Below are 19,494 nucleotides of genomic sequence, written 5' to 3'. Positions count from 1 at the left end.
GTCCTAGTCTGAAAACAATGACAATTTTGTCCACAAGTAATAACATTTATTTGTCTGCAGCTTAAGAGTAGCTGTACTATTATGCAAAAAATACTATAATTATGATGCTATATTTTTTAGATATGTTTTAACTTTGTTTTCAGAAGAAAAAAATGGGGATTGTGGTATCTGCAGCCGCAGGCGCTGGTCCTGCAGTTTTAGGGATTCATCTTTTACATTTTTTTATGGGAGTGGTAATACATTTTTACAGTTTTTGGGTGGAAGTTTTATCCATTTTTCCATCCCCCATTGTACGTCCCTAGAAGGAGAGATGAGGTCCTAGGATATATAATTAAGATGATATTTTCCTTTCCTATAAATTTGATTTGGACCATTTATTTTAGGTTATTATAGAAAAATAATAGAGGGGGTAGGGGTTTAATAACTGTGCCAACTTTCAGTTGGGTCTTTGAAAATCAACCAATTGCGTCGTAAATACAGCCAAGTCGCTGCAAAAAAGCAGAAAGCAATTTGATAGCAGACTAATCCAGGTAGTTTTCTGGGATATATGGGTAACTAACATTTACACATCCAGCTAATTTACAGTGGATATACATAATACATATATACCTGATACAGTTGTTTTTAGGTTAATTAAAATAGGTTTATAACAAGGATGATAACATCCATAAAAGCGAAGCTCTGAAACGGTAGGACAAACGGACATTAACACTTGTATAATGTCAGAACTGAATAATCAGAATGTAAATGTATAAGAGTCGAAGCAAAATTGTAAGTAAATTTGTTGAAAAACTGCTTGATACAGGATAATGGTTATGGACATACTTACATTATTAGGACTTGATTATAAAGTTCGCTTATAACATTGTACTTTGTTGTTCCAGGAATCAGTATACCAAAAATCAGACCAATCGGGTAATTAGGTCACATACAAATTTGTTGTTAAAAATGTAAAAATATCAACAGGTTTAAAATGAACGTACGGACATTCTGGTAATGATTATAGAGTTGCTACGCTTTCCAACTCGTACCAAACTTCTATAGGAATCACCATGCAAAGTTTGAAATCGATAGGACAATTCTAACATGCCTAAATTAACGAAAAAAGCTATCCGTGACGGACGGACGGACGGACGTACGGACGGACCGACCCTAATTATAGAAAAGCTTCGCTTTTAAAAAGGATCAATCGCATATAAATTCAGGAAAACACTAAAGTACAAAAACTTAAAAGATGAAATACTAAAGAACACTTACAAATGCCATATGAGCATTTGAAAGAGAAGAGAAAAAAGAAGAAGCCCCCACGAGGTGTTAAATTAGTACGAAGCAGATCTACAGATTTAAGCAGGTAGCGTCAACATATCTAAAAATTTAAAATCTATAATTAAAGTTGATCCGTCCGTCCGTTCTTAACGTTTAGATCTTTTCATTAATTTAGACATGTTAGAATTGTCCTACGTTTTTAAACTTTGCATGATGATTCTTATAACATTTAGGTATGATTTAGAAAATGATATGAAATATGCTGAATTTTTCCTTTTTTGACAAAAAAATTTATATGATATAACTTTCTAACTCATATTTTTTTTGTAGCTTTGCTTTTATGGATGTTATCATCCTTGTTTAAAGAAAAGCCTATTGATTCCTATGACAATTAAACATCTACTCTATAAACCACTTCTTTCACTAATCAGTTCACACTGAAATATGTGAAATTTAATCTATATTACTGTTAGGTAGGTAGGGACATTGATCTGTAATCTTTTATACGTCAGAATAAAGACTTTGGGGCCTTAATCAAATCTTCATTTAATTGAATAAAATTTTACAATTAAAAAAATAATCTATATGAGCGTAACTTTTATCTTAATAGGCACAATTATAGTCTTTTATCCTACAACCATTAAAAAATATCAAAGAATTAGGGTTGGGCCGGATATCCGACCACTTCCGGATATCCGGCCGGATAATCGGATCCCCCAATCAATAAAAAGCTTGGACGTCCTTGGCACACACCACTGGCATTGAAATTATTGTGTATTTCAGACCAAATAGTAGCTCACCAAAGAAGATAAGAAGTCTACAAGGAACTAAAACTCTGGATCACAATTTCAGGAACCACAATTTTTAAACATGATTTTTTTCAATCCATCATGATTGCTTTTGGGAAGATTAAAGTAAAATAATAGAGGGGGAAGGGTTGGACCCTGTGCTGACTTTCAATTGGTTCTTTGAATATCAGCCAATAGCGTCGCCAATATTAACACAGCCAAGTCGCTACAAGATCAGAATAGTTATTTCTCGTATCGTATCATAAAAAGCTTTCCGCGGATATAGAATGTACAATTATAAGATTAAAACCATTTTTTCCCCGGTGTGCCGAAGGCACGGGCAAAAAAACTGGTTTTAATCTTATGATGGTACATTTTTATATTCGTAGAAAGCTGGATATAATACGATGCTCGACATAGTTTTTTCGTATGGATGAGAACCGGTTCCTATCCACCGGATTCGAATGAATACGAGAAAGCATTTTACTGGTCTTTTGTGGGTGTTGGTCTCTTGTAGAGTTGGTCTTTTGTAGCAACGCCGACGAAAAGGGTCCTAAAACACTGGATCCAGGTAAATATCTGGATTATATATCTATAATACTTATACATTTATTATGGGAAGTCAATTAATGAGGGAGTTAAGAAATAGTTATTTATCACACCGATTATAGACAACTTTTCACGGATAGTAAAATGAAGAATTATAAGATTAACACTTTTGGAGAAGCTTCACTACTAAAAAATGTGGTTTTCAGAAGCTTTGATAACCCTGCAGTCACAAGGATTCATAATAACAGCCCTGCTAAGAAGAAAGAACAAGATAAAAACGTGAGTCTTACTTGAAAGCGAATCTATTCCATAACTCACAATATTTTCAAATTCTACCGGTCCCTAAAGATATGGGGGGAATTGAAATTCATGAAAATGAAAGGTTTTTTTATTTATAATTATGATACATTTTAGTATTTGTGTATTTTGTGAATCAATTAGCCCCAAGGGGTCGAAGGCCCGGTCTAACAAAACTGGTATACATTTTATCTTAAAACGATGCTATACTTTTTTCCGTATGGTTCAAAACCGGTTCTAATCAGGTGGATTTTAATCGGTTTCGAAGCCATACTGGAAACTGTTTTCATATTCCGTCTCAGAATCTTTTATATAATTTTCTATTAAATTTTCTCAGGAACTTTCTGAGAGAGGCTTGACTTTTGTGAACGAGGGGAGAAAGAGGTCAGTTTCTCCAGAAAAAGTTAGGCCCAGCAGTGGAAAACAGGTCAGTGGCGTAGCTACTTTATAATAAGTCGTTGTCTGTACGTCGTGTATGTTTTTTTAGCCCTGAGGTGCCGAAGGCACCGGCTAAAAAACTGGTTTTAATCTTATGATTGTACATTTTTATATTCGTAGAAAGCTGGATATAATACGATGCTAGACATAGTTTTTTTCGTATGGATGAGAACCGGTTCCTATCCACTGGATTCGAATGAATACGAGAAAAAAAATTCTTAAACTTTATTTGATTAATGCAAGCTCTGCGGGGCTAAGGTATGTCTGCAGTGGTTAATCGCATTTATTTCTTAACTCATAATTACATAAACTTTATCAGAGGTGAATTCTTAAAAAATATTTGCCTTACTAAAATTTTAGTGAGGCAAAAGTTTTTTTAAGAATTCACCTCAGATTATTGGACTAAAATGTTACACTTGTATAATTGATATTTAATTTTAGACGCCTTTTGGGTCTCCTGATAAAACTAAACTTGCTCAAAATGGAAATCCAAGGTATTATATCCTATCATATCCTTATATAAAAGTAACAGGATGTCTATGTATGTCTGTATGTGATTGTGTATACCTAAGGATCTCTCTAACCATTGAACCGATTTGATTCTCCTTTACAATAAAGCTTGTCATAGGCTTGGGAAGGTTTTTAACTATTTTGGAGAAGAGAACCAACAAGAGAAATCACCCATAGAAAAAAATTAACCCTCTCCAGAAAAAAAGTTTGTACATATTTTCATTAAAAAATCAATAGAAAATAGGAGGGGACATAAAATTTTGCGAGAAATCGGAAAATGTTAAGAGAGGATGAATTGATAAAACATAATGTCCTCCAAATATTTCCCTAATAATCTAAACCAATTAAAAAGGATTTTAGGTTTTTTTTATGATTGGGGTTGAGATTTATTTACGCTCCATCCAATTTTTCAGAAGTCGACCTTCCTCGAGAATGAGTAGAAGCGCTTCACCCATCAAATTTAAGTACAACCCACATGAAAAATTTCTTAACTCATACATAGGAATAATAAAACCATTCAGTTTTTAAAAGCGAAGCTTTTCTATAATTAGGGTCGGTCCGTCCGTCCGTACGTAACGGATAGCTTTTTTCGTTAGTTTAGTCATGTTAGAATTGTCCTATCGATTTCAAACTTTGCATGATGATTTCTATAGGAGTTAGGTACGCGTTAGAAAGCAAAGCAACTCTATAATCGTTACCAGAAAGTCCGTACGTTCATTTTAAACATGTTGGTTTTTAACTTTTTTAACATCAAATTTTCATGTGATCTAATTATCCGATTAATCTAATTTTTGATATGTCGATTCATGGGACAACAAAGTATAATGTTATAAGCGAAGCAACTCTATAATCAAGTCCTAAAAATGTAAGTATGTCCATAAACATTAGCCTGTATCAAGCAGTTTTCTAACAAATTTACTTACAATTTTGCTTTGACTCTTATACATTTATATTCTGATTATTCAGTTCTGACACTTTATAAGTGTAAATGTCCTTTTGTCCTACAGTTTCAGTGCTTCGCTTTTATGGATGTTGTCATCCTTGTTAACGTGCAAAGCATGCTATATAAAGCTTATTTTTGTCATTATGTTTGGATGTATGTTTGTAATGCTTTGTTTTTTTTTGTATATATTGTTTCTTATCAGGTATAAGATTTATAATCCACAAACGAAAAAAATCTAAAATAATAATCGGGGGCAGATGTAAAGGTCGTCAATTCTACTATGTGTTGACCCCCAACGACAGCTGAAAATCACGTGTAGTTTCGTGATTTATTTTCGAATTAATTTCGTTGTTGGTATAAGCTGGTTTCGCTTTTTTGGTTGTTGTCAATTTTGTGTATTTAGTATTCAGTGTGTATATGTAGGTAGGCGTAAATTATTAGAGCAGTATATTTGTAATAATTGAATTTTGATGAGACTATTCATACAGAGAGACTTATTTAATAAAAAATAAAATAAAGAAAGTGAAAAATTTTTAACACGTGCACAGTCAATTAAGCTGTCAATATGGACATCACTTATGGTCAGTTTGTTCATCTAGAAGGAGGGGGAGAAGGAAGGGTAAAGGGGGCGGATGGGGGAGATCGTTATTTCAGTCAGCTACAATTTTCACTTTATTAGAGTACATGATAATCTGGTGTAAGATTCGAGTGATAATATCCATTCTTATATTTTCTTTACACATATTTAGTCTAAACAATTATGTTGTTTTACAACTTAAAATTAGTAAGTAGGTTACTATCATCCTACATATTGGGACTTAAATAAGGCTAATTTAAATGACTGTGGGTTCGAATCCTTTACTGAAATTATCTTTACAGTATTTTTATTGGAGAATGCTTGATCCTAATTCCTGCTGAACTGAATATTAAGATATACTATGAAGTTATTACATATTTTAATAGATTTTATTCATATCATATTTTTGCGTCATTATTTTGTTTAGTTATGTAGCTACAAGTATAACGAGTATAACAAACACATTAAAAAAATAAAAAAAAAATTATCTTGAACATATTAAAACTAAAAAAAGCAGGCTAAAATTTACTTGTGTTATTAAAAAATTTACAAATACATTAAGATGGCTATTTTTACATGATTTCATTCTTGTTTTTTTTTAATATTACGTTGATATTTAAGATGATAATAGAATATTTTGTAACATGTTTTGATGTTACACATTGATAACTGATGGGTTTATTATCAAAAATAGAAAAATACGAAGCCGAGTTTTTTCCAGCGAAAAATGAAAATAAATTAGGTAAGCTTTTTATTTGAAAAAAAATGCATTAAGGTTTTTATGTTAATTAATTGTTTTGTGTTAAAGTGATTTTTTGGTGAGTTTACTTTTTTAGACCATAGTGTATCAGTCCAATGTGAATAGATTTTATCTAATAGAATAATATTACTTCATGCTGTTTGGTGTTTTAATTTTGATATGCTTGACTTAAATTTTGACTAAAATTATTTCGAACATCCATGATCATACTTTTATTTTTATTTCTAAATAATTTTCGCATTTATATACTCCAAAAAGTGTTAGATTACCTTTTGATGCCTTTTTAGGATAGGTTAAGTAAAATTAGGGTTAGAAGAGTTCAATAGAAAAAGAGCCTCTCAAGATTCGGGCTCCCGTTGGGTCCTTAAATGCAAACAAACACTTTTTATTAATTCAATATTCTTTTGTTTCTTACAATTAAACCTTTCCCCTCTAATTCTGGGAAGAAAGTCTGTTATAATTGAAATTATTCCCAGTATCGTTGGTTTTAATTATGTGCTCCAAAATATGTCCCATAACTTCCACCAAAATATCAACAGTGCATATTTCAGGAAAATCAGAAAATTATACGAATTTGTCAAAATGTCATTTTCACGTAATTAGCCATTCTATGTATCCATATATAAAAGTAATAGGAATTCTGTTTGTGTGTATTCAGTTTTAGATCTCGTTGACTGCTCGACAAATATTCTTCTCCTTTACAGTGAAGCCTCGTATATACGAGAAGGATTATAAATATTTTGAAAGGGTACCCCACCCTCAAGGGAGAAAAAAATGCCTCCCCCCATTTAAAGAAATTACGTTTTCTTTTTAAAACTAAGGAATAGGGGATTTTCTAGGGGCGTCTTTGTTTTATATAAATCAATACTTTGCCAATAGGATTATTGCGATTATATTGAACTCCATTTTATATGAAATTGATGGATCACCATTCTTAGAAATAATATCAGAACTTTGTTTGAAAGTGCAGCTTAATTGTAATCCCTTCTTAGAAAAGATAATTTATCTTAAAACAAGAGTAATTATGTTCATGAATAGATAAGCAATTTATTCTTAATTATTTTTGTTCTCTTGGCTTATTCTATGGCTGACCATTCTGAACAATTAAAAGAGAAGCTATTATCTCATAAATTTTATATGTCTACCTGTCAATTCGTTCGCAACGCTATGGAGAAATGTTAGATAGCTGAATGTTTTTGTGCATTGCCTTCTTTCTCTCTCTCTCTCTCTCTCTCTCTCTCTCTCGCTATCTCTCTCTCTCTCTCTCTCTCTCTCTCTCTCTCTCTCTCTCCCTCTCTCTCTCATTCTCTCTCTCATTCTCTCTCTCTCTCTCTCTCTCTCTCTCTCTCTCTCTCTCTCTCTCTCTCTCTCTCTCTCTCTCTCTCTCTCTCTCTCTCTCTCTCTCTCTCTCTCTCTCTCTCTCTCTCTCTCTCTCTCTCTCTCTCTCTCTCTCTCACTCTCTTAATATTTTGGCTCAATGACGGATTTTTGCACCAGAAATATTCTCTAATTAGTTTTTCATTTTAGGAAGCACAAAAAGCTCTTCTTTGGATAACCTTCCCCATAAAACTGCTTTAAAACAGGTTATCATAACTTTGAGACCATAGGCGTCCAGAGAAGGGCGTTTAGGGAACACGTATCACCTCCCTGACATTAAACAAAACACCCCTCTTTTTGTCTGTATTACCCCCCCTATAGCTTACACCCCACTCGATTTTTGGTGTCGTAAATCTTCGGGGGTACCCCCCCCCCCCCAGCAAAACTCTGTGCAAAGCCACCGATTAAGGAGCTATATATATTTGTAACTATACTTTATAAATAATTTTATCAAGTAATGTTGCTTGTAGAGGCATATTGAACATTAACAACCTTGATATAAAAAAAATATTCATTCGAAACCGATTATTATTCGGTGGATTAGAACCGGTTATCATCCATCCGAAAAAAAACTATGTCTAGCATCGTTTTATATCCAGTTTTCTACGAATAAAAAACTGGTTTTAATCTTATAATTGCACATTTTATATCCCTGGAACGCTGTTTATAATACGATGCTAGAAATGATTATTATTTATTTAGCTTTATACTTTTTTTGTTTCTAGGATAACACTTCTAATGAGACGGAGAGTAAAGTTTTGAAATGGGAAGACATGGAACCAAATCAGGTTAGAAATTTTCACATTATTTGCTTCTTTATAATTGCCTTAGTACATATAAAGATACCCAGATATTGACAGAAAATATAAATTTAAGTAAGCAATATAAGAAGTATGCTTAGAGTGATATTTAACGACATATTTCTTGCCGTTGCTCGGGCCCTATCCCTGCAAGGCCTTCTTTCTGTGAGTCTCCCATGACCATTATTTGACCTAACCTAACCCAAAACAAGGATGACAACAGTCATGAAAGCGAAGCACTGAAACGGTAGGACAATTAGACATTAACACTTGTATAGTGTCAGAACTGAATAATCAGAATATAAATGGATAAGAGTCGAAGCAAAATTGTAAGTAAATTTGTTGAAAAACTGCTTGATACAGGATATTGTTTATGGACAGACATACTTACATTTTTATGACTTGATTATAGAGTTGCTTCGCTTATAACATTATACTTTGTTGTCATAGGAATCAATATACCAAAAATTAGATCATTCGGATAACTAGATCACATAAAAATTTGTTGTTAAAAAAGTATAAAATTAACATGTTTAAAATGGACGTACGGACATTCAGGTAATGATTATAGAGTTGCTACGCTTTCCAAATCGTACCTAACTACTACAGAAATCACTATGCAAAGTTTGAAATCGTTAGGACAATTCTAACAGGCCTAAATTAACGAAAAAAGCTATCTGTCTCATACGTACTGACGGACGGACCGACCCTAATTATAGAAAAGCATCAAAAACCTTTTTTTATATTTTGTTTGTTCATCCAAACAATAAAGCCATAAATAGGCATCCTTATTCCGTATATAAAAGTAACAGGATCTCTGTCTGGTTGTTTGTCTGTACCAAAGGATCTCAAGGACCTTTTCTGACTATGCAAATGAAACAATTTACAATAAAGTGATGAACATTCCCATTAAAGCTATAAAAAAATTCCCCTTTTTAGATTAAAAACATTGGTTGAAAATTCTAGACACTGCAAGATTGAACCAACCAATTAAAAAGTATCCAAAGTTTGTATGCCATAAAAATGGAGTAGTAAGTGTTTCAATGTCCACAAACTACCTGCTAATAATAGCATCTAGCTACCATGCATGTAATTAATATTTATAGTCAAGTTTTGATTCCCAATCTCTCTCTGGTAAAGATGAAGAAAATAAGAAGGAGAAAGAAAAAGATGAAACGAAGGACAACACAGTTCAAGAGGATAATACAGTTTCTAGATTTTCTAAAGTAAGTCTATGGATCATGGAAGGAAAACGAAGTAGCTTTACTCCTATTTATAGCCCCTGCGAGACACTACGAAGATAATTTTCTAATCCTGCGGTGCAATCATTAACATTTACATAACCTAACCTATCAAAAGCTACTGTGAAAAAACGACCAAACCTGCTAATTCGTTATCTTTCCATGTTCCAAGTTTATTTATATTTAAAATAATAAGATTTGGTAATAAAAAATGGGGGTTTTCCTCAAAGTACCTAGTCGAGCATTGAGCACCACCCTACCTTATTTTGAAATAAAATTGAAATCAAAGAGGGATTTTTTCGTTTCTTTGTTTATTACTTTTGGTTAGATTACAATGGGAACTGGGTAGACCTGCAGGGTTAGTGAACTGCAGCTATAACGCCTATAAGGCTCATAAAAAAAAGCAATTCTGACCCCCCCCACCCGGCCCACCCCTCTTATTTTCAATTTATTTTAAAAACAGGAGGGTGGATTAAGTGCTTTACAGCCATTTTGAGGGAAAGGAGCTAAAAGTGGCTGAGGGTTGGATTTTGATTGTCCCGGGTAGAGGATTGAATTAAAAGTGCTTTTGCCCCATTCTTTTTTTTAATTTTTTAAATAAATAAACATATATTTTGTTTTTTTACAGGCAATGGATGAAACATTTTCATCGCTGAAGGAGAAATTAGCAACAAAAGTTGGAAAATCATTAGAAAATGACCACAATGAAAAACCGCCACCAAACAAAGAGGCTTCGCCCGATACACAAAGGTATATTTTTAGTATATAGCGCGGCTACTGTGCCTCTCTTGGCTGCTATTCAAGATTGACAGCTGAAATATTAGGTGATGATTCCCGGTACGAATAAGCATTCAGTATATAATTTTGAAGGTCTGTCAGTCAATCTTTACAAGACACTTAGGTTCCAGGATAAACGCAGGAGTCCCAAACGTTGGAGTGGACAAACGCAGGAGTGTTAGAATATTAATTTTATTAAGTATTTCTGTACATATTAGGTTAGGTTAAGATATAAATAAACAAATAAGCCCCCCCCCCCCAAGGGTTAGGCATTTAAAAATTAGGATGGTCTAAAATAGGTTAGGTTAGGTTAAGTGTTCACTCCGACGTTTGTCCACTCCGACGTTTGGGACTCCTGCGTTTGTCGTAGGACCATCTCAAATTAGAATAGTGCTCAACAGAATCTTTGTGTGAAAGCTCCAATTTTAATTATTTTTTACGTGTTATGACCGTAATGTATTCTTGTTTTAGCATCAACAGCAATGTGATTCGAAGTATTAGCAGACTAAATTTCGAGGTAGATATGAAGGTAATTTATTACCTAATTATTTTAGCAGCACAGCTACTCTATATAAGTGTCCTTGTCTGGCTGTCTTTCAATGTCTTATTGATTATTGTTTATTGCTGCTGCGCTACATATGCACAAAAATATCCATGATTTTTGTTGCATAACTCTATTGAAGGATATCAATAAGGTTTCTTAATAACGTTTTTTTTTAAAGTTTTTATTGTATTCATTATTATATTTGATTTCTTGAAAATATCCATGTGTTTGTTGTATAACTCTATTGAAGTATACCAATAAGGTTTCTGAAAAACGTTAAGTTTGAAAAAGTTTTAATTTTATTGATTATTATATTTGATTTCTTGAAAATATCCATGTGTTTTGTTATATAACTCTATTGAGGATATTAATAAGGTTTCTGAAAAACGTTAAGTTTGAAAAGGTTTAAATTTTATTGATTATTATATTTGATTTCTTGAAAAACAGATTGTTAACTGCATAGCTACTCTATATGATAAGATTTTGTCCGTTCGTCCGTCACTAAAATATTTTACACAAAACAGTATTTGAATTGAATTACAATTGAAGCTTAATAATGTAATAAATCAAATAAATCTCTTTTTTATAAAATATTTGTTATATTCATGCTTTTTGTATCCTCAATTTTAAAAATAATTGCTATTAAAAAAAAATATTAAGTTTTGTAAAGTAATATTATATATTTGTTAGTATGGTAGCCTTCTCGAGAACAAGTTGGATCAATCAAAAATGAACAAAGCAGGTAAAATGAATGAAGCAAGTTCAAAAACGTGTCCCATAACTATAAGTGATGTGTTTCTATAGTCATGATTGGTTCGAACGCCGGAAGACATAATTTGTTCGTTTTTAAATCTTGCTATTGATTCCAAACGTTACTATTAATCTATATAACCACGTTCGTTTGTCCCTCTGTTTTTTTAAGCTTCGCATTTATTAATGTTGTAATCCTAGTTTCAACGAAAATTAAGGGGCGATGCGTCGTATTTTTAAAATGGCCTTTGACAGGTTAGGTTAGGTTATATTGGGTTAGGCGATTGCCCCACAGGGTTAAGCAATTGGCCCCGCAGGGTTAGAGCCCCCCGCAGGGGCTATAAGTAGGAGAAAAGCTACTTAAAAAAACGAAGAATCGCCTTTTAAGGAGCATTGCCACGAAAGGGACTGTACCCATAATATCTTTTAAATAATCTGTTATAAATGGGTTTTTTTGATAACAAAGCTTAATATTAGCAGTTCCTAGCAACTAGAGAATTTATGTTCGAATAGGGAGGTGGGGGTACAGAAATAGGCCAAACCATCCTAGAACTAAAAAACTAAAGTTAACAATTGTATCCTTATAATAAAGTAACAGGATTTGTGTTTGTCTGTCTGTACTAAAGGATCTCGCTAACCGCAGAACCGATCGGGTTCTCATTAACAAGGTAGCTTCTCATAGGTCCCGGTAAGGTTTATAACTATTTTGGGGTAGGGTACAACCACCCTTCCCAGTGAAATCAAAAAAATTTATAAAATAAAATGAATCATTGTTGCAATTAGCTATAAACATAATTAACACCATCTAGCAGGGAAAAAATATTGTTGGTAAATAGCTTATTTTAAAATACATTGAAAAGAAACAATTTTACATGTCCCTAGAGACCTCTAGGGGCATAGCCGCTATCTTCTTTTAATATATAAAGTAGTAAGCTTTTTTGTCTGTAGCGAAGGATCTTGCTAACCGCTCAACCGATATAGTCCTCCTTTACCGCGTAGCTACATATTGGTTTTGGGATGGTTTTAGGCTATTTTATTTTTATAAAATGGCTGTGTAGGTACGGTTTTAGGCTATTTTCCTGTCCTCCACCTTTCTTCGAATATAGAGTCCATAGATGCTAGGGAGCATTCGCTAGTTATCTTAATAATTTAATGAATTAAGTAAATCCCAAATGCTTTTGTAAATGATTTTTTTCATCCCTGTTGATAAATGTTGTAGATTACCTGGGAAAGAAGAGAAACCAGACAACTAGGAGAATAATTGTTGAATCCTACAAGAGTCTGCCTCCTGAACGGAGAGAGGAATTTGAAATCTATGCTAAAAGTATTCTTCAGCATAAGAGGTAAATACTGATTTAGCTGCAGATTTATCCTATTATATAAGCTTTTTTGTCCGTAGCAGAGGATCTCCTTTACAGGGAAGCTGCCTAAAGGTCCTGAGATGGATTTAGACTCTTTTTCTACCCTTCAATATCCCTTCAATAGAGCCTCTAGATGCTTGGGGCACAGCCGCTAGTTTCTTATATTTGCCTCAGTGGCGTGAGGAAGAGGGGTTTTCAACGACGCCCTAAAAACAAAATGATAACGGCCTTCCCCTTTTTTCATCATCTCAAAGTTTCACAACATCCTGATAAATCGATGTTCACGCCACTGATTTCTCTACCCGTTTACAAGAACTTACAGGACAAACAAACATTCAACTACTTTTTGTTGTGTTACAATAAAAAAATATTTAGCGCAGATTATATAAAACTAGAGTATACTATCCGTTTGTCCTATAGTATTACATGACTTATTTCTTCAGCGTTTTTAGTAAAACACCTTTTCTTCAATGTTCAAAGCGATGTTACTCTACAATTTTGTTTGTCGACTATAGTCTGATTTTTCATTCATTTTAGAGATGTTTTCATACTTGTTTTATTTAGGGTAAGAGCGACGCAGCCAGCTATCAGAAGAAAACCACTACATCACAAAGAATGGACAAACTAGGTAACTTATCTAGCCGTTTACAAGAACTTACAGGACAAACAAACATTTAACTACTTTTTGTTGTGTTACAATAAAAATATTTAACGCAGATTATATAAAACTAAAGTATACTATCCGTTTGCCCTAGTATTACATGACTTTTTTTTCAGACTTTTTAGAAAAACACCTTTTCTTTAATGTTCAAAGCGATGTTACTCTACAATTTTGTTTGTCAAATTTAGTCTGATTTTTCATTCATTTTAGAGATGTTTTCATCCTTGTTTTTTATATAGGGTACGGGCGACGCAGCCAGCTATCAGAAGAAAACCATTACATCACAAAGAATGGACTAACTAGGTAACTTTACAAAGTGTCTCAAAAATCAGCCATGTGACGTCATAAAAAAAATTCAAAATTTATTTTTAGGAGTTTTCTTTCCCACTTTCCTCTCATTTCCCTAATTTTTATGACGTGATACGGCTGATTTTTGAGACACTTTTAGAGTCACCAAACTAGAATGAAATGAAGAACAATACAGACAAAGAATTTATCCAACGTTATAAAATATGCAATGTATATCTAGTTAGTTACCCCAACAAACAAGATTAGGATCGCTGAATCAGCTATGGTAGCAAGATTACCAAAACATTTTTTTGTGAAAAATCCTCCAAACTCATATTAGAAATCTACAAAAAATAATTAGATAAAATCTTATGTTAATAAGCATTCTACGATTTTAGAGCACTTTTACGTAGGAACTATCTCATTAGGTCCTTCAAACCCCCTACCCCAAACTATACTACAAATAGAAAAAATATTAGGAATAATCGATTATTTGATTATTTAATCTGTTAAAGAATAAAGATTAAATTAAAGTTAAAATTAATTTTTTTGATATAATCTCCAAGATTTTCAATTAAGTTGTTAAGTTAATAATTTTAGTTTATATAAATGTAAATTCATAATTTTAGGAAAAGTATTTTGAAAAACAGTTTTAGCCTAAAAAAATATTCGATCATATAATTAAATATGAAAAATATGAAATTTGCAACCATTAATTATTGAGATTTATGTTTTTACTATCAAATTAGTAGTGCTTGAAAGGATAGATTTTCAACCAGTTTCTTTTATGGATGTTATCATCCTTGTTTAGTTTATAACTATTACTAATTTTTTTTCATTATACTTGGCTATAATTTTCAATAATGTTACGAATGAAATCTGAGCAATTCAATGCAAAAATGAATAAATGTAATTTAAATGAATGTATGATTGAAAAATAAATTTTTATTAAATAAAATCTAAAAATTTCAAATAATCCTTGTATTTTGATGCTAGCAAAGAAATTGATAGAAGGTATAAGATAAAAAAGAACTATTAGCAAATTAAAAGAGAAATGTAAAACAATTTTTAAATAAATTTGGGCTTAAGTTGGCTAAAAACACATTTTACAATCGTACTGAATAACCATCTGGGATCTAAAGGGATAATACAATGCATGGCCGATAAATTGATGTACATCCCCTATAATGAAGCACAAAATTATATATTATGTGCATTTAAATTAGTTGTAAAGACGTTTAGACACTCACCTTTATAAACCAATTAATCAAGATTGATGAAAGTCCCTATAGTCGTAAAGTAAACCAATAAGAAAAAGTTGAAATTTTTGGGTTATAATAGTCCATGGTCCCCAAATTGTCCCCTCTCTGTTGCAAGGTCAGATGAAAAAAGTTTATTTTAGTGTTAGGCAAAAATGACTTTGCAATTGTATCAGTAAGTAGGTCTAATAACACCCTTTGCTAATTTTAAAATCCAACTAAATCTAATTTTTGAGAAAATTAGATTTGAAAATTTTAAGTTTAATTTTCATCCCCTAGGAGTTACTGAACAATCATGACAAGAAAAGCAAATATTCATACTTTTCAATTCTTTACTATTTTGCTTTTATGAAGTCTTTCATAAAACCACTCTATGTAAGATTTATCTAAGACTGAATTTCCGTGACCTTAGCAAAGCAACTGATAAAAATGGCCATTGATTAACTCCCTTCAAGAGTGGTTTTATAAAGAACTTTATAAAAGCAAACTTGTTCAAAGTTTTATATCAATAATCTTTGCTTTTCTTGTCATGATTGTTCCGTAACTCCTAGGGGATGAAAATTGAACTTAAAATTTTCAAATCTAATTTTCTCAAAAATTAGATTTGGTTGGATTTTAAAATTAGCAAAGGGTGTTATTAGACCTACTTACTGATACAATTGCAAAGTCATTTTTGCCTAACACTAAAATAAACTTTTTTCATCTGGCCACGCAACAGTGGGCCCTCTCTCTCCATAATTATGTTATCGTCAATCAATCATTATCTTGTTATTGCTGCTCTTCTTCTAGACATGTTTGTTCCTGGTATCAAAACAATGATTTGAATTGCAATACTTTATTTTAAAAACTGTCATCTGATTACAAACAATTAAACATAACAAAATATAAAAAAAAAACAATAATTTTTCTAACATAAGACTTGAATAAGTTGAAATATATGTTATAACCATATACTAAAATTTTAATTTTATTCAAAAATCATGATAAGAAACAAAAACAATCATTTCATTAGATCATAAAATTTTTCGGCAGACACTAAAAGGATTTGAATAAAACAAAAGTGTTATTAGAATAATTAAAATGAAGTAAATTTAAAAATTTAAAAATTGCCGGTCTGAATTTTATAAATCTACTGTTTTGTGAAAGAACTTGATTGTGACGTCCTTGTCTCCAAAGGCATCTTCCCCATTAGGAACTAAGTGTCTAGCACCCAGCTTCCTCTTTATACCTATAATATTATATTATTGTAATCTTCTCATTAGGAACCAAATGTCTAGCACCCAGTTTCCTCTTTATACCTATAATATTATATTATTATAATCTTCCCCATTAGGAACCAAGTGTCTAGCACCCAGTTTCCTCTTTATACCTATAACATTATATTATTATAATCTTCCCCATTAGGAACCAAGTGTCTAGCACCCAGCTTCCTCTTTATACCTATAATATTATATTATTATAATCTTCCCCATTAGGAACCAAGTGTCTAGCACCCAGCTTCCTCTTTATACCTATAATATTATATTATATTACGAGCGGCAACGCCACTAGAGGCCTTAAGGGGTGTGGTTAATTTGACACCCCTCCCCCTTTTTTTCAATTTTAGTTTAATATAATAATGTTTAAAAGGGGCGGATATTTATTCCAGGAACGATTTCTAATTGGACAATGGAGGTACCCACCCTCAAAATAGTTATGAACCTTCCCTGGATATTCAGGAGACACACGGGCATCATTCTGTACACACACATACAAACAAACATTATGCTACTTTTATACAAGGATTTTCTTTAAATATTGTAAAAGATAATTTAAAATATAGAAACAAATAACAAGCAGAAAATTAGCAGATGGCTGCAGAGAAATCTTAATTTAATTGCCAGGATCGACATTTGTACAGACAGACGAACATACCCTGTAGATAGTTTATCTGCGCTGCTAAAAACAATTACCTTTGATATTAGGACAGCAGGCCTCAACTGCGCCACACTTATTACCTAAAATAAATTATGATATCAACATAATCACATGTCCAGTACGATTACCCACAAAAATTATGCTTTCATTGCCTTTGGTCGATTATGGGAAAAATTTAGATCAAGTTCAAGTTCAAGAATAAGGTATAAATAACAAATGAATGAATTCGATAAATAAAAGAAGATAAATAAAGTTTTATAATTTTGCCGTTTGAAAGTCAGTGGACTTTAATGATATTTCTTTAAGAATATATGTAACATCAGTCGCCCAACGTTAGTTATTCAAATACATATAAATATGTATATTAGAATAGAAATAGCATCTAGCAAATGAAAGAAAAAGTTTTTTTTAAATAACTTACGTCAAAAAATTTTCAAATGAATAAATTCATGTAACTTTTATTTTCCTTGTATAGAATGATTAATTACCTTGTTTTTTTTTTGGTTTTTTTTTGTAAAATTATGATAATTTTTTGTTAATTTGTTATTTTTTAATATTTTAAAATAAATCCATAAAGAGTTGATTCAGTAGAAATCAAACCTATTTAATTCCGATTACAGATATAGTTTGCTTTTGTAATTTTTTCCATAATCTGTATTATTTTGATATTTTGCCTTGCCATTGATGCTATTCTTATGGACATAATTGTCCCTGTTATATTTTTATTAAGTTGGGACAGAAGAACAGTTATTCTGGACCAATACAGGGATCTAAAGGGATAAGACAATGGCCGATAAATTGAGCTAATTCCCAATGTTTATACATAGAATTACACATTCTGTAAATTACAATTAATGGTTGAAACGTATGGACACTCAACTTAATAAACGAATTAATCACAATTCAATTAATTCCCCAAAGTTGTTCAGCCAACGAATAAGAAAGCGTTGTTATAAAACTTTGGGGACTAGTGTAATAAACAGCATACAAGAACATAATACAATTTTGTAGAAATTGGATAATCTTTTTAATTATCCGAATGATCTGATTTTTGGTATACTGATTCTTGGGAAAACAAAGTACAATATTATAATTAAGCCCTAAAAATGTAAGTATGTTCTTAAGCATTATCCTGCAATCAAGCAATTTTTCAACATATTTACTTACAATTTTGCTCTGACTCTTATAAATTTATTTTCTGATTATTCAGTTCTGACACTAAACAAGTGTTAAAGCCCTTTGTCCTACCGTTTCAGAGCTTCGCTTTTATGGATGTTGTCATCCTTGTTTTTAATTAACTGTACTGAAATGTAACATTTAGTAACTTTCTGTGGCAAAATTCGTTTTCTTAGTTTTAATTAAATAATTTTCTTCGTTTGTAATTAAAATGCAAAATATAAGATATTTGTTTTCGACCAAAAGCTAGCATAATTTTTCTGGGTTTTTTACTTACATGAAATAATCTGTTGAACAAAATTTTGTCGGCGGACGGCAGCGGCGGCGCGGCTGTTCTATTCCTCCTCCTCCTCAGAGCTGGAGGTGGAGGCGCGCCTGGCCATGAGGAAGGCCTCCTCCCTCTGGGTGATGGCCCAGAAATCTCTGAGCACGCGCTCCTTGAATATGCTTGAGATAAACTCACGTGATTGGTTGGAGTTGGTTGTTGACAGCGCGGTGGTGCCGCTGCTGCTCGGCGTCCGCTGTTTACGTCCGAACCGCTTAGGGCTGCCGTCGGATGTGTTCTGAAACAATTTATTAGTTATTTGAAAATTTCAAAAATACAGTTTTGGTTCCTGTCAAAGATAGTGTAATGTGTCGAAATTGATGGTGTACATTAATTTATCATCATTTATACCTTAAGATCACAGGAAATTTATTGTAATATTAGAAAAGTTATTTATCGAATCGTATTATAAACAGCTTTTCGCGAATATAAAAATATAAAACCATTTTTTTGCCGAAACATATCAACTAAACAGATAAGGAATGTAAAAATGTAATGTCTTTATTTATTTTAGACTTAAGATGCCCCGTTTTTGTCATAATGTCACTTTTACCTTTGTGCTACAGTCACATTTTCTTTTTATATCAGAATCTACTTTCAGTACGATTTCAGATCTGAAAAAAAAAGATAGATATTCATTATATTAAAGTAAGACGATTTCAATAGTAGTTTAAAGATTAATATTTGGTCATAAAACAAAAATAATTTAGAATTAGAAATTTCGGATCAAGTCAAGCTGAGTATGCCAATAGCCTGTTTTGGCACACGCTACTTGACTTGGGGGAATATTGGCATACTCTACTTGACTAGGGGGAATATTGGCACACTTTGCTTTACTTGGTGTAATATTGGCATACTCTGCTTTACTTGTCAAGATATGCTTTTTCTAA

At 32.2% G+C, this 19,494-nt stretch overlaps 3 protein-coding genes across 14 annotated transcripts in view; 2 read left to right on the top strand and 1 right to left on the bottom strand.

The window, feature by feature from the left end:
• Positions 1-2,747: 2,747 nt before the first annotated feature.
• LOC145319903 (uncharacterized) lies at positions 2,748-4,376 on the top strand. The gene is made up of 4 exons (XM_080162305.1): positions 2,748-2,882; positions 3,238-3,327; positions 3,780-3,832; positions 4,262-4,376. Exons 1-4 carry the CDS (start codon positions 2,748-2,750, stop codon positions 4,374-4,376), a joined length of 393 nt encoding a protein of 130 aa, XP_080018431.1.
• Positions 4,377-5,999: 1,623 nt separating this feature from the next.
• On the top strand, positions 6,000-14,104 carry LOC145320222 (uncharacterized). Its single transcript, XM_080162655.1, has 9 exons — positions 6,000-6,110; positions 7,656-7,711; positions 8,231-8,293; positions 9,412-9,531; positions 10,175-10,296; positions 10,795-10,852; positions 11,558-11,609; positions 12,837-12,960; positions 13,879-14,104. Exons 1-9 carry the CDS (start codon positions 6,041-6,043, stop codon positions 13,940-13,942), a joined length of 729 nt encoding a protein of 242 aa, XP_080018781.1. The 5' UTR covers positions 6,000-6,040; the 3' UTR covers positions 13,943-14,104.
• Positions 14,105-16,005: 1,901 nt separating this feature from the next.
• The window catches only part of LOC145318584 (uncharacterized), a 39,124-nt gene continuing 35,635 nt past the window's right edge, over positions 16,006-19,494 (bottom strand). For 8 of the 12 annotated variants that reach the window (XR_013879385.1, XM_080159960.1, XM_080159966.1 and 5 more), the window contains 4 exons: positions 19,158-19,218; positions 18,743-18,842; positions 17,139-17,183; positions 16,006-16,414 (listed from right to left, as the gene is read on the bottom strand). Coding sequence is in view for 8 of the 12 variants with exons in the window: in XM_080159960.1 (XP_080016086.1) it covers positions 16,308-16,414; positions 17,139-17,183; positions 18,743-18,842; positions 19,158-19,218 (313 nt within the window). In the remaining 4 variants the exon portion in view is untranslated. Of the gene's footprint in view, positions 16,415-16,576; positions 16,698-17,138; positions 17,184-18,556; positions 18,843-19,157; positions 19,219-19,494 lie in introns of those variants that run through there. The other 4 variants (XR_013879384.1, XR_013879382.1, XM_080159965.1 and 1 more) reach the window with 3 other exon arrangements.

Source organism: Acartia tonsa, chromosome 5, assembly GCF_053477335.1.
Source record: "Acartia tonsa isolate MP-2025a chromosome 5, ASM5347733v1, whole genome shotgun sequence".
NCBI classification, from domain to species: domain Eukaryota; kingdom Metazoa; phylum Arthropoda; class Copepoda; order Calanoida; family Acartiidae; genus Acartia; species Acartia tonsa.
This window is presented reverse-complemented; position numbering and strand designations above follow the sequence as displayed.